This window comes from Embiotoca jacksoni, unplaced genomic scaffold (genome assembly GCF_022577435.1).
Source record: "Embiotoca jacksoni isolate LCO1_2020_lvr unplaced genomic scaffold, fEmbJac1.0.p SCAF_76, whole genome shotgun sequence".
Classification (NCBI taxonomy): Eukaryota; Metazoa; Chordata; class Actinopteri; family Embiotocidae; genus Embiotoca; species Embiotoca jacksoni.
The window spans coordinates 877,252-893,205 of record NW_027185432.1 but is presented as its reverse complement, the minus strand read 5'-3'; the positions used below and the strand labels follow the sequence as shown (position 1 = coordinate 893,205).

The 15,954-nt window shown below is 39.2% G+C and overlaps 1 protein-coding gene across 1 annotated transcript; it reads left to right on the top strand.

Annotated features, from left to right (window-relative positions):
- The first annotated feature begins 5,553 nt into the window (after window positions 1-5,553).
- On the top strand, window positions 5,554-15,363 carry bcl2l12 (BCL2 like 12). Its single transcript, XM_069177690.1, has 8 exons — window positions 5,554-5,599; window positions 8,211-8,391; window positions 9,086-9,290; window positions 11,468-11,660; window positions 11,868-11,972; window positions 12,993-13,069; window positions 13,523-13,786; window positions 13,979-15,363. Exons 2-8 carry the CDS (start codon window positions 8,213-8,215, stop codon window positions 14,018-14,020), a joined length of 1,065 nt encoding a protein of 354 aa, XP_069033791.1. The 5' UTR covers window positions 5,554-5,599; window positions 8,211-8,212; the 3' UTR covers window positions 14,021-15,363.
- Window positions 15,364-15,954: the final 591 nt, after the last annotated feature.

Here is a 15,954-nt window from a genome sequence, read left to right as displayed (position 1 = left end):
CAGAGACATCCTTGATGAAAACCTTCTCCAGAGCGCTCTGGACCTCAGACTGGGGCGAAGGTTCATCTTCCAACAGGACAACGACCCGAAGCACACAGCCAAGATAACAAAGGAATGGCTTCGGGACAACTCTGTGAATGTCTTTGAGAGGCCCAGGCAGAGCCCAGACTTGAACCCGATTGAACATCTCTGGAGAGATCTGAAAATGGCTGTGCACCGACACTCCCCATCCAACCTGATGGAGCTTGAGATGTCCTGCAAAGAAGAATGGGAGAAACTGCCCAAGAATAGGTGTGCCAAGCTTATAGCATCATACTCAAAAAGACTTGAGGCTGTAATTTCTGCCAAAGGTGCTTCAACAAAGTATTGAGCAAAGGCTGTGAATACTTATGTACGCGTTATATTTTCGTTCTTTATTTTTAATAGATTTGCAAAAATTTTAAATAAACTATTTTCACTTTGTCATTATGGGATATTGTGTGTAGAATTTTGAGGAAAAAAATGAATTTAATCCATTTTGGAATAAGGCTGTAACATAACAAAATGTGTAAAAAATGAAGCGCTGTGAATACTTTCCGGATACACTGTACAGTCGAGAGACAAGCAACACTTGCTGGTGGCTGCAGTGATGACGTTGGCAGTAAGGAAGGAAGTCCGATGACATTGTTATTAGAACTAATCAGAGTTTAACAATGGATAGTGTTGGTGAACATAGCATTGACAACATATCGTAATGAGGATGATGAAGGCCTTTTTCACCGTATAACTCATAAATCTATGACAGTAGGGAAATGATGACGGCTGAATTCCACTTCAGACCAACCATAGATTACAGAGACACAGAATGAGACGGAGCCACCATGAATTAAACCGTATCTGTGCTGTCCTGATGCATACACAGTTCGTGTATCCACGATCCACATTAGTTATAATGTCCAAAAAATGATGCTGTACGTCCACATTTTTAAGTTACGTGAACAGAGAACAACTTTCCTTTATGAGCAGAACAATGTGAAAACACTAACCGAACAAGCACTTTATTAGGAACCCCATACTAATACTGGGAAGGACTTTGCTTTGAAACAGCCTCAGTTCCTGCAGGAGTCGGAGATTGCACAAGATGTTTGTGAACGCTCCTCTGAGAATCTGGTCCACATTGATGTGATTCAGTCACATAACTGCCGATTCATCAGCTGCACATTCATGGGAATCCGTCGCTGATCTGGATTCTGTGATGTTCTGTCTTCTGGAACCAGTCTGGCCATTCTCCTCTAATCTCATTAATTTAGTGCTTCTTGGTGGATGTTTTTGTTCTGTGTAAATTCTAGAGACTGAAAATCCAAAGGAGATCAGCAGTTTTAAGAAACACAAGTCTGCCTGACACCAACCACCATTTCACACTCAAAGTTACTGAGAGGCCATTTTTTTTTGTGATCATTTTGATGTTTGTATTGAACAGAAGCTTGTAACCTGTATCTGTTTTTCCTTCCTTCTGTTGGAGGTTTCTACCTCTTAAAAGATAATTTTTCCTTCCTTCTGTTGTAAGTTTCTTCTTGTTGAAAGAGAGTTCTTCCTTCCTTCTGTTGGAGGTTTTTTCCTGTTAAAAGAGTTTTTCCTTCCTTCTGTTGCAGGTTTTTTCCTGTTAAAAGAGTTTTTCCTTCCTTCTGTTGGAGGGTTCTTCTTGTTGAAAGAGAGTTTTTCCTTCCTTGTGTTGGAGGTTTCTTCCTGTTAAAAGAACGATTTTGTTATGTGGTGGGGTGTTTTTCCAGGACCCAAATGCAAGCTCGCAGACTCAAGGTTTTCAAATTCCAAAAATACAGTCTTTATTGTCCAAAAAACAAACAAAAAACTACAAACCAAAAAGGTGGCACCGAGCGTGTCCACTTTACGTCCAGTCGGGAGGGCAACTCAACCGACAGCTCCAGGGGGACACGGGTAACAGGGCAGCCGGCAGACCAGCGGAAGGGACGGCGTCAACAATCCTCCAAGCCGGGAGGGCAACTCCACCGACTGGTGATTTTGACGGGGGATATCCGCAGGAGACACAGAGGCCGGGGGAACGGGAACAGGAACAGGACTGATGGAGAGCTGACGGGGAGCAGACGGAAGACGGACGGGTGGCTAACAAAAATGCACCGACAACCAGAGTTGTGCAGGGGCAGGTTACATATAGTCTGGGGAGGTGATCAGGGAGATGCAGTACACCTGCAGGTGGTGATCAGGGGTGAGTGGCTGCATCTGCTGGGACTGGTGAGGGGCGTGGCCACGGGAGGTGAGTGGCATGGCCACAGACAAAGACAGGGGACACAGGAGGAGAGGTGATCGGGGGCAAAACGGAGGACAAAACTGAACTCCTGACAGATTTCCCTTCCTTCTGTTGGAGGTTTCTTATTGTTGAAAGAGTTTTTCCTTCCATCTGTTGGAGGTTTCTTCCTGTTAAAAGAAAGTTTTCCCTTCCTGCTGTTGGAGGTTTCTTCCTGTTAAAAGAGCATTTTTCCTTCCCTCTTTTGTAGGTTTCTTATGTTAAAAGAGAGTTTTTCCTTCCTTCTGTTGGAGGTTTCTTCTTGTTGAAAGAGAGTTTTTTCCTTCCCTCTGTTGCAGGTTTTTCTCCCTTAAAGAGGAGTTTTCCCCTACTAGCTTACCTATGAATTGTTGAATAGGTGGGGTTCTCTGTATAATGTTGTAAAGGTCTGCTGTTAAGTGATGAAATAACCTGTGTTGTGATTTGGTGCTATATAAATAAAATTGAATTGAATTGAATTGAACTTGCATACAAAGTCATTCTAAACCATTTCATTGTCATTAAAGTAAACACGTCAGAGCAGGTGGAGCAAATGTAAGGTGTTACTGTTTCTTGCAATGAAAAAGGATGTCTGTACTGTAGTTTAAAAGGTTGTGAAGTTATATGCAGATTGTTTTAGTTTCAGGCTTACTTTAAAGAATAGGTTCACAAGCCTGTCTTAAAGTAATATGTATATACCCGTACAGTACGACAGTCTGAGTTGGTGTATACTACTTTTTTATATCGAGTTTCTTTGTGAACTTCACATTTCAACATGCAGATGGGCATGTTAATATTATTTGAAGACAGACTTGTAGAAACTATGAACCTGTCCTGTATATAGAGAAGGAGTCAGGGAGCGTATCTATATATCAACCTGAGATAAACAGTCACCTGAGTACAGAATACCAAAGTTTTAGTTTTGGAAGAAGCACAAAAATGATGGATCAGAGAAATCTGACAGTAAATTATATTGTACGGTTAGAGAAGTAAAGTCTGTTTTATTTTAGAAACACTAAAGGTATTTAGTTCTGACCTTTCGGTAACCTCTCTACTTCGAGCCATCAAACATCAGCATCTCTTTATCTCCCTCTCTCATTAAACCCCCTCCCCCCGACTCTGGCTGTTTGTTGTTAGTTTCCTGTCACAGAGGAAGTGCCTCACCCTGCTGCCTGGCTCCCCATTGGCCCCAGCTCTATGAACAGAGATTTTTTTTGGGGGGCGGGGGAGAGACAGAGTGACGGGGTGGGAGGGAACGGGGGGTGGGGGGGTAGCACAGGAGGATAGATAGAGGGACAGGAACCTGGATCAGGAGACAGGGACACGAGCTGAGGGCAGATGGCAGCTAGGTGAGCGCAGAGAGAGCACCGACCAGATGAGAGCGTGACGCTATGTGCTGCAGGGAGGAAACGGCTTCGTGGTGAAGGTGACAAACAACACAGGAAAAAGATTGGCTTTAGTTCAACATTTTGGAACTGCAAGTGTTTTGGTGTTCGTGTTTTCCCGTTTTTTAATTTTTTTATTTTCAGTTTAATTTGACTGATCATGTTGTCAGCGATTTAGTTCTAAAAAAAATCTTGAAAGTAACCTGTTGCAAGACTTTTCTCTAACTTCCTTTGTGTTGACTGGTAATGATCTTCTGCTTGGATCCAAATTCTGAAACATTGTTTTTCAGTAGTTTTTAAGAAGAACATGTCTTGATGGATTTTGAGTGAATGACTTGTCGCTGAGATGTTTCTGCAGTCTGATGTCATTACTTATAATTTGTCTTGGTCTGGTTACTCCCAATCCTTGTACCAGTGTCTTTTGATAGCAGTGACGCTGTACAGGTTTGGGGGGGGCCGTGCCGAGAACTGCTGGCGTTATTTGCTCCATAATTTCCTGTCGACTCTATTTTCACTGTCAACTTGTTGTTATGTCCTTGTGTTGACGTGAATAAAACACAATAATATTGCATGAGAACAGTTTTGTGTTTTACTCTTTTGTATCGTTGTGTGGTTGCTTGGCACTTGCTGTGAGATAAATGAGAAGACCGAAGTGATAAAGAATGGAAGCTTCATTTAAACATGTCATTTAGTAAATGTTAACATTCACATATCATACAAGTGAAGTGGAGGCTGTAGCTCAGTTGGTAGAGTGGGTTGCACACTAATCAGAAGTTTTGTGGTTTGATCCCAGCTCCTCCTGTCCACATGTCTAAGTGTCCTTGAGCAAGACACTGAACCCTAAAATTGCTCCCAATGGTGTACCATCAGTGTGTTGTAAGTCGCTTTGGATAAAAGCATCAGCTAAATGTAATATAATAATAAAGTTTAATCCAAGCATGGTGGTGCATTTTAAGTCACCACATCCCTCTTTTATAGTGTATGCCTACTTTTTCTTTTATTATCTTCCTTCTGAATATTTTTGATGTAAGCAATAAAATATGGCAGAATATAAAATGTGTACCAAACACAATTCTCTCTAACAACAACACAGAATGTAGTAACAGCAAGAAAAAGCTATTTGGATGCCAGAAAACTGAACTTCTTCAAATCTTGAAAAGTATTTTTCTGATATTAAAAAGTCACAATGACACATTATCCTCAGTCAGATCTGTGTGGGAGGGATCGCGTGAGTTCAGAGAAGGTTTTTCTTTGCTGCACAATCAAACGAACATGTCATTAGAGTCTGATTCAAACATTTAAGGCAGAGTCTGTGACAATCAGGAAGTGGTTTCATTTAGTCCTATATTTTAAATGAAGCAAGTATTGAAGGTGATTCAGGAGATTATTCTCCCAAAAGGATAAATATTTGTTGAGATACTGATTTGGTAGTAAGATTTCATTATTTTACTCAAAAACAGCATATTTATATATAAAATAATAAGCGACAACAAGAATTTGAAGTGTCAAAGTTTTGATGAACGGAAAATTTAAAAAAAAGAAAAGAAAGTTTATAGGCTACTAATAATTGTAATAACACAGCTAATAAGTACTACTACTTGACTAACTTGAATTACTACTACGAACTAATAATAATAATAATAGCGTAACAATAATGATAATGATGATAATAATAACAATAATAATAACTTTTTCTTTTCGAAGAAATACAACGCAGGGAAGAGACAAATATAATTAATATGATGGATGGCAGTCTTCTGGTTAAAATAGCAGCACAGCTGCTCCCTCCCCTGCCCTCCCGTCCCTTCCTTCCCCCCCTCCTCCTGCTCCTCGCGTTACCACGCAGTTCAGTGTAGCTGCGCACATAAAGAGAGAGAAGAGGACATACTTCAGGTCGGGTTCAGTTCGACGAGCCGAAACACTCCCAGCAGAGGTACGAACAGTTGTCTCATTGAAGTAAAACAATGTTCAGGTCTTGATTTACATTCCAGTAAAGTTACCTCAAAGTTTTGGTGAACTTGAAAAAGTTTTGTCCCGAGTCTCTCCGGACATTTATTGTATCCTCCGGGTTTACTTCCAGTCTTAGTTACAGTCGTATTAACCTCGTAGTTACTTCGTCGTCACTAAGGAGTCATTAGAACCGGAGAGGTCGGTGTGGTTGGAGAAAAGACCGCGATCTCGTTTCCTGGTGCTCGGTGTGAAAACCGAGTCCTGCTGCCGGCCGGTAAGGAAACAATCCGTCCCGGTAAAAAACACCGGTCCCACTAACGTTTCTCTATTTCAGCTCCGACTAACTAAAGATGAATAAATTAGAGCAGCGGGGGGTTCAGAAAATCTGTCTAAAGTGAAAGAATGATGAAGTCAAGGAAGCAGCAGAGACCTCAACATGAGAGCAGTTTGTTTACTGGAACAATCCTCAGAACATATTTACATTACATTTTTACATTACATTTCATTTAGCTGACGCTTTTATCCAAAGCGACTTACAATACAATTGTAACAATTTACAATACTAACAACAACAAAAACAAGTTTATTACCATTGGCTACTGTAACAATCCTCAGAACATATTTACAATACTAACAACAACAACAACAACAACAAGTTTATTACGATCAGCTACTGTAACAATCCTCAGAACATGTTTACAATACTAACAACAATAAAAACAAGTTTATTACCATCAGCTACTGTAACAATCCTCAGAACATATTTACAATAGTTACAACAACAACAGCTGACAGATACACAGCATGAGACTCCAAAACAAAATACTGAAACGAACAACGCACTAAATCCAAAACGACATCAGATAATTCATAGAAACATCATCCTAACTACTTGTTGCTCTCTTTATCAATATCACATTTGTGATTAAATAAGGATTATATTTGGCTGCTCAGTTTGATAAAACAAAAACTAAAAAAACCCTGATAACAAAGTCCATGCCAGCAATGCTCGATAATTTATTGTTCTTTTTATTCATCCAGTTCCACAGAGGAACAATTAACATTGACCTTCAGATGTCTGACAAGTTGTACTGCTCTGTGTTTCTTCTGAGATTCACCTGTAAATATAAAAACTAAGTGGTCAGCCTTGTGCCACATCAGCAGTATTGAAGCTGCAGAAAGTTCAAAGCCAATATAAAATGCTGCACTTCGATTTAATAGTTATTAATAGTTCTTTCAACCTAAAAGGGTTTTACATCTTTTGTGAATGCTGATATCCAGTGTTTAAATCTTTTGAAAGTAAATATTTCTGTGTTGTTTTTTTTTAACAATTCCAGTCCATAATATTCCTCAAAACAAAGGTCAATTTAGTGGATTTATTACATAACTCAGTTGTTGACCAAAGTATTGTTAGTGGTTTTATTTGTGTGGCACCATTGACACAAACAGAAGGTCGACAACGAAAGAATGTTCGTTGAAGGAATGTTAACAGACTGGATCGTCTCAGCTGTTTTGTGTTCGTTTCACTTTCACCTGACTGTATTTCATGAAACGTGATTATCGTGGAAACTTATTTTTTTCTAAGTCGCCTCTTCACCCACTGGTCTGCATTTTAATGCAACCTGACACAGCAAACTTTAAAAAGGTTTAAACATTTTGGAGAATTGTTAGAAAAGGTTAATGAGGACATGGCGTTATCAGGCTGTTTGTTCTCATTAACATTTTGATTAGGGTGCCAATACAAGTTTCAATTTTTGCTGAAGATTTTCAGATTCTCCCTCTGGCCAGTTGAGGGGACAGTGATTGTATTTTTAACTTCTCCTAGGTGTCCTTTATCCACAAACCCAAGATTGTTAATTCTGCACTGGTAAAAACTGTTACTGATTTTTGTTTTAGGTAGAAATTAACCCCAAAAAATGAGTACAAAGCTTAATCTGATTTATAAACAACATTTATTTTTGTTTATGACAGATTTAAAGGACAGTAACCCATTTTTTTGCACTAATCTTCAGGCCATCACTAATTTCTAAATATTTTAGAACCGTATGAAAATCAATATCTACCGGTAGTTCAATCGCAGATTTAATCTGTATGGTCAACCACTAGATTTTTTTTGGATTGGTTGGTTATGATGTAATATTTTCCTCAAATAAATTCAGCTCCACACTTGTTACTTGTTGTTGCATCAATGTCAAGAACATTCATCGTAATAAATCGATGATTGGCCAGATTTAATTTTATCTTGAGGGGAACATGGACATCAGTCACACATTTCTTGGCATTTTATTGAAACAGTTGTTTACACTTTTCATTATTGTTCCACTCATGTGAACCTCCTGGTGATGGTGATGCTCGAGGAAACATCAGGGAATCACCTAAAGTTGTCAGAATAAATTCTTTGAGGACCTACATTTTATTTTAACCATAATTTTCATGCCTGAAGTGGCTTGTTCTGTTCTTCATGTATAAATTGTTGTAAAACTTAACGATATACAAACAGCCCGGTTATATTTTATGTTTTGGACAATGGTCTCTCCTTAATTGACACAGATTATGAAAATGAATTTTTTTTTTTTGGTCTCCCTTTCTGTTAGTGATGTCAGAGTCTGCGGGACGCTGCTCCTCAGTCTCCTCCGTCTCCTCCATCTCTCTGGTGGAGATCCGGGCGGAGACTCATCTCGTCCTCCAAGCCTTCCTCCATCGAACTCTTTCCATTCCCCTGAAGGAAAGGCCCGGCAGAGTGGGGGGAGCCTACATAGATCACAACCAGTACATGTAATGTCACTCATCAAGTCTTTGATTATATAAATCTCAGAATGGAGAGAAAACTTGAATCCATCCCTTTAGGAAATAGATTTCTGTGCTCATTTACAGCTGTCAGTAAGTTTATTTAAATCTTTAAATGTAGTCCCGTTGTGAAGCGACACAGCTCATGTGGAGCACTGGGATTCGTGCTGGATCTCATCCACAGAGTCCAAACAACAAGCAGCTTAACTTCATTTTGGGGAACAGAAAGAAATCACAGGGACCAAATCTAGTGAGTAGAATTCTCGGTGACACAACCCCGCCAAAGAAAACCAGCAGCACGCTCTTAGTTCTTAGTTTCTTCGCTCCGAAACACAAATGCCACGTAAAACACCGGCTTTCTGAAGCCTTTCAAGGGTTTCTGTTGTCAGGTTTGACACAAAATTGTGATGTTTCGCTATCTGGTCCAGTTTGAGGCCCACCATCAAATTCCAAACGCACGCGTTCCAGGTGGAGTAACTTGGGCGCCGATGTCGATCAGGTGCCGTGACGTGGAATACTTTGTCACTAAACTTATCGCTTCTCTCTGCTGCGTGTGCATCAGGAACCCTCGGTGAACTTTTCTGATCACACTTTGTTTACATCAGGTGTCATTTTGTGGTGCCCAATTCAAAATTGTGTTGAATCCTGTTGTTCAGCACACTTTGATGCTTTTCCATGTAAGGGCCAAGCCACAACCGAAACCAAAGGATGAGCGGGATTCTCAGGCTGAAGATGTCACTTCAGCAGACGAGAAGAAGATGGGATTCAAGGACTTTATAAAGCAACTACCTCGTCGCAGCACCTCGCGCCGTCGCGCCAAAGATCCAAAAGGCTCGCTGGACAGAGACAACAAGGCGAAGCCGTCACACCTCAGGGACCAAATAGAAGTAAGAGCTGTTGTTTCTGTTTTTGGGGAAACTTAACATGGGAAAAAATAAGAAAACGTCTACACTCAATCCTGTTTAAAAAAGCACTTACAGATGAAGTACTCAAGCAAATGACATGAAATTGACATTTTGTAGTAATTAATTACATTTAAAGTAAATGACAGGAAATACATCAGTCCCATTGAAAAAGTAAGCACACTTCACATTCATCACACTTTCAAATCCTTAAATCCTGTAATGGTGCAGACTGGAAGTTGCACCAAAGTTTGAAAAAACAAAATGAACTGAAAACTACAAAGTTAATAATATTGATAAATAATAATAATAAAATCAGTACATATATATGTATACAGAAAATATGGATGAGTAAACCATATTTTTATGTATTACATATATGATGCTGTATATATATGAAATCATAGTTGATTCTTTAGCTGCTTTTTGATTGTCGTCTCCACCAACAGTTCATGTCTTGGATCTCTATGCTGTCCTTTTCTCTCTCTGCTCTCCTCTCACCCCAACCGGTCGAGGCAGATGCTCCACCCACCTCTGAGCCTGCTTATGTCGGAGGTTTCTATAATATTGTAAAGTCTTGCTGTAAGGACTTTAATGTGTTAAAGTACCATGTAATAACCTGTGTTGTGATTTGGCGCTATATAAATAAAATAGAATTGAGGGAGGCACACGGGGATGATGAAAGAAATACAGATGGATGGAGTTACACTAAAACCCCAACATAGATGAAGCAGACAGACCAAAACTGTGACAATATCTACGTTTGATTGATTTAGACTAACGTGTTCCTGCTGCAACCAGGTTTTCAGGAAAACCAAGTGAAGCCATTTGTTGATCAGGAATCAAATCCACTACAGAGTCTTAGACAGCAGACATCTAATAGTTAATAGTCCACATTTAATTGTCCTGTTTTACTGTTCAGTTAAAGTATTCATTTCTACGAGGGTTTATGGATAACTTCACTTGTGTAGATTTTTGCTTTATTTAATGGAGGTGTAGGTGGAGCAGACCGTCTCCATTTGTTTTTTTTTATTCTTTGGAGCTTTAAAGAAGCTGCAGAGAAGAATGCGAACGGCAACTTTACCTCCTGGTCTTAACTCCTGTTTTAGGTTTTCTAATAAAAAACGTGGCGATATGAGAGCTGCGGCATCCAGAGTGGGATGGATGTCTCAATCATAATTCTCCGCAGTTATTTTCTTTTATTCCCAACTGTTTTCTGGACAGCCAGCGGTTGAATGACAACAATGCACACAGCAAATTCACATCTTTGGAATAAACTCAAATCAACTCTTTTTGCTTGTACATGTGAGATCTTCGAATTCACTCTCAAGCAGAGTGAAAGGAACTCTTTTCTTGGAGCTGATTTTTAACACTTTTCAGGAGTTGAACCTTGAACTCCTTGGGAGTTAAAACTCGACTCCTATTTTACATTTTACATTTTACTTTAACCTTGAGTTGTTTGAATGTGAACTCTTTCAGTGTTAACAGTCAACACTTAAAAGTGTGTATTGTTTGACATTCATGGAGTTACAATTTCATCACACTATAAAGGTTTTAGGTAAGACTGACAACAAGATAACAACATATTCATCACAAATTTACATTTAACAATTATATGCAGTGTGATTAAACACAGTGTGCAACAATTAATACTGCATGAAAACTTTGCGTAACAAGGTACAAACTAACCAATGTATTAGAGCCACTGTGATTGGTATATATGTTACGTTCCTAAATTGTACACTTATGATTTTGAATGATAGCCCCATTTTATTTATCATTACGTCTTCATTGAAATATTAATAAACAGCATGTTTTAACAAAACTAAATATAATTTCTGCCCATCACTTCACAAGCTGGAGTCTAACTTAGAAAATAAACTCCCAAAATCAAACTCTTTGTTTAACTCTCGGATATTTCACTCCAGAAATGAATTTGCTGTGCAGCTAAACGTGTGATCACTGGTCATATATGTCTAATAAATACATGTCATATAGTGTCAGTATGATATTAAAGGAACTGTGTCCAAATGTCTTGGATGAGAATCAGTTGTCGTTTAATAAATGTGCTGGTGATGCAGCAGTTGGAGCTGAAGTCCACTGGTGAAATTATATCACCAGACCCAAACCTTTAAAAGCAAGAAACAACCTGTTTTCCACAGGACGATGTCATATCTCCCTCCTCTACATCAGAGGAAGACGACGGTGAGAATAAACTGCAGAAGAAGCAGAACCAAAAGAAGAAGATCAGAAAAAGGCTGTCCCAGTTCTTCCGGTCAAAGTTTGAGAAAGAGAAAGAGAAAGAGAAAGAGAAGGACAAAGATGGGCCTCCTACACCGGACATCATGTCTCCCAGTAAGATCCTCAATTATATTATCAGTCTACACAAACCAGCTTTGTCTGTAGCTGCAAGCATTTCTTTCTGAACACTAACAACACAATTTGTGTCTCAGTGGCAAAAAAAAAAAAAAAAAAAAAGGGGGAAATGTGGACAGAAACCTTTTTGGTCTGAGATTTGGTGTGTGTGTGTGTGTGTGTGTGTGTGTGTGTGTGTTGCTACAGATCACCTGCAGGAGTTCTACAATGAGGTCGCAGAGAAGCTGGAGAAGATCGCCCACAACTCCACCAGCATAAAGAGACTGAGTCCCAGAGTTCTGCCGTCTCCAGGTAACTGCATGCACACGGACTTGGCTGATCTAAACCCAATTAAAGAAGCAGGTTTGTGATGTTTATACCCAAACCAGAACTTACAGAACTTAATACAAGTCATGAGATCTGTCGTCAGTCAGGCAGTTTCGATTTTACTTTGCAAATGGCTCCGTCCATCTGTGATCTGAGGTAATTGTGCTCAGCACCATCCATCCATTCATCCATCCTTCCATCCAGCCATCATCCATCCTTCTATCATGCATCCATCCATCCATCCATCCATCCATCCATCCATCCATCCATCCATCCATCCATCCATCCATTCATCCATCCTTCCATCCATCCATTCATTCATCATCCATCCATGCATGCATCCATTCATCATCCTTCCATCCATGCATCCATCCATCCTTCCATCCATCCGTCATCCATTCTTCCATTCATCCATCGATCATCCATCCATTATCCATCCATCATCCATCCATTATCCATCCATCCATCCATCTATATATCCATACATCCAATAGGATTTCCTGCAGAAATTTGTTCAGCTTTTTGCCGTCATGCTTCACTGTGATTAGCAACAATGGTTTCATAGCAACGAGACCAGTGATGTGACTGGATGAGACATTAATCACCTGTGTTGTGTTCCAAATGGAGTACTTATCTTAGTGCATTCACATATAGTACACTTCCAAGTTCGTACATTACAGTCATCTCAAACCGCACACCTTCCCTCAGTTTAATGAACCCATTAAACATGCTGATGGCTTCGGTCCGACAGCAGTAATGGTGCACATGTAGACTAGATTTGTTTGACCATTAGGAGTTGACCATTTGATTACTTTCATTGCATTGAATGTTTCCAAAGTTCAGTGTTAACCCATTTATGCTCTCAAAATCGTGCAAAGTGTAATTACACGATTTGGAACACAGCAGTGGTGTTTATAGAATCATGGTGGCGCCCAAACAGTAAATGAGAGTTAAACATCTGCAGGATTCTGTCATCTACTGTAAACTTGTTGTTTCTTTTTTCAGCAGGGTGTGATAAAGAGGCGGTGGTGCAGCAGCTTGTTCAAGTGCTCTCATTGGAGGGAGATTCTATCAACACTAAGGTAGGTAGTGGTTCATACTAAAGCTGTATTATCCATCTGTCAAATATTAATCGGTGGTTCATACTAAAGCTGCATTATCCATCTGTCAAATATTAATCGGTCTTTGTTTTGAGAGGACAATTTTAATTTAGAGAATTTTTGACTCGAGAAAGTTCCGTAAACTTCTGTAAACTTGAGCTGCTCTGCGATTCCCGACACAAGAAGATATTGGCTGGGACATTATTGAGTCCAGCTTCCTAGATGTATCTGCCAAACTGATGAGTGACAAAACCAGTTACATAATCTACTGTACATATCCCAAAATATCTGTTGAAGGAGAGTTTTCAGTAGCAACAACAAATGCAGAAGCCGATTAACAACATGGTTCGAGAGGTAGTACGAGATTTCCTCACATGCACAGTATTTGTGTTCATGTGTTGATGTCATATATTTCTAAATGCCCGTTTTTAACAGATCCAGTCGGACCCCTTCCTGCGCTCCAGCTTGGCTCGTCTTTCTTACGCATCATTCGCCAAACTTGTGGACACGTTCAGCAGCAGTCAGGTGTCCGAGGCCGCAGCCCTGCCGCCGACAGCCAGTCCAACACTGCGACGCATGGCCGTCACAATGGAGGTGTCGCGGCGGATAGTGACGGCCACAGGAACGCAGCGAATTCAAGGCTATGCGGAGTGCTACATGGAGACCTTCGCCCCGTGGATCAAGAGCCAAGGAGGATGGGTGAGCGGTGTCCATCGCCTGCACGATATTAAATCACTTTTTAATGCCGTAGAGAACACAGTAGCAAGTGTTTTATATTACTATAGGCTGTAATCTTATACAATGAATATGCATATTTCTTCACATAAGTGGTCCCTTTGAGCTTAATTTTCCTGTTTATACTTTTCCAAACTCTTTTGTTTCATCCGTCAGGAGAACGTGGTTGTTTTGGAGGAGCCTGCAGAGTACGACTGACTTCCAGGTGTCACTTTATTCCAACTACAAGCTTAAACTGTGGATCATGACACTAACATGAAGAGACAGAGAGATAAATGCAGCTCATCAGGACTGTTGACATATTCCAGAAGGCTCTTTGATTCCTGTTGATCTGGCACCTGAGCAACAGACAGTACTTTGATCAGAGGTTTATCTTTTATACGGTCAGAAGATGAAGAAAGCTTGTTTTTGTTACCAGTGTTGGTTATTTAATTTTTTTTTTTTTTTTAAACGGTCAGTAAGTAATTCTACTCAGTGAAATACTTCCACTTGTTACAGGTGAAGCTGTGATTCATTTCCTTCTAAACCTGAGGGTCAGTATTTTGAAAAGAAAGAAAGTTGTCGTACTTGTGTGAAAAAAGTGACCCAGTGAAAATCTCAAAGCAGTTACAGATTTTTATCCTCACTTGTTTTAGGATTTTAGATTCAGTAATAGACGATCCTGATAGAAATTCAGTCTGCAGGGAGGTTTTATGGTCTACGGGTGTTTTTTTACAGATTTTTTTTACACAGATTAACAGTGAACACAAACTAATTTCATGGTGCTCCTGTTTCTAATTCTTCTTTCTATTGTTTACATCATTTATGGTTGAAAATAATTGAAGTCACACAATGTGAAGAAATGTGTATTTCGTACAGTCTATTGAGATTCTGTTTTTATATTTTCTGTCAAAGAAACAGTCAAATGTTGTCGTGTTGTCCTCCTGTGAGCGAAATCTTATCCACATTTGGACTTCCTTTGTTTCTCAGCCAAGCTGAATGCATCTGAAACTCTCTATATAGCAGCATTGCACTAGGTGTATGAGGTTTTTTTTGCTATTTAAGTATTTTTATTTAAATGTATATTTGTTTACAGATGTCCTTTGTCATAACTAGACATAAATAAAAAATATGAACTAAAAGGAAGGAGACCTCAGTAGCAGAAACAGGACATCATGTGGTACTGGGATGGATGAAACCTTTGTGTTCTTTATACTATTTAAAAGGTGAAACCACACTTGAACTCCTTCATGTTGTTTTAAAGCCATATTTTAAAGCCAATGGATATAAAACTATACATAATATGATCATGACTTTAGTGTCACTTGTTTTTACAAGTTATTTATTACTAAGTCGCTTGACATGAAGTATGTAAAACCCATTGTGCTTCACAACAAAGTGGAATTTAAGAAAACGAAAATAAGTGCAGTTGGTCTATGACATGATTTATTCCTTTAAGATCACTTCGGATTTTGTATGACAATGTAATTCAGATTGTATAATTGACAGTAATAAATTACAGATGTGAAATATGGTGGAGCATTAAAATGAGGTTTGAGTGAGTCAGGATGTTCCAATCTGTTGCTTCAACTCCTCTCGTTTCTCTACATATTCATGTTTTTTATTTACTTGATGTTTATTTTACGTGCATATTTGCATATATAGTGGGGAAGATCACAAGAGGTAACTGATCCCACTGATACAAGTGCATGACCTCTGACTTGGAAAACAAAACTCTTCCATATTTGGAGAATCTCTTGAATCTGAAAACAGTTACATTAAATATCTCGCAATCATTGACATCACCAAACTGTATGATTAAAACAGGCTCTATGAACATATACAAATGAAAAATGAGAAACTATATCTGACTGTTGAGCTACAACAGAAAATATGACCTACGTGATATACTCCAATAAAAAAAGATGAAGTTGGATTAACCCAAGGCAAATAAGGATGGAGAATGGCTGAGAAATACCATGAGTTACTATGACCATATTTTAAAATGTTAAAGTAGTAATTAGATCAAATACTTGATTAAAGCAGGAGTACTGAACAGCTGTAAAATCAGAATCACAAACGATGCATATGAAAGGAAAAAAGTTGAAGGCTTGAAGTTATGAAGAAAGTGAACTTGGTGCGACATAGAAATC

Excerpts from the sequence above, each read along its gene's own strand:
- bcl2l12 (XM_069177690.1), top strand. The coding sequence starts at position 8,213 with ATGTCAGAGTCTGCGGGACGCTGCTCCTCAGTCTCCTCCGTCTCCTCC. Across the intron at positions 9,291-11,467 it reads ACCTCAGGGACCAAATAGAA|GACGATGTCATATCTCCCTC; the intron begins GTAAGAGCTGTT and ends TGTTTTCCACAG. Across the intron at positions 11,973-12,992 it reads CAGAGTTCTGCCGTCTCCAG|CAGGGTGTGATAAAGAGGCG; the intron begins GTAACTGCATGC and ends TTCTTTTTTCAG.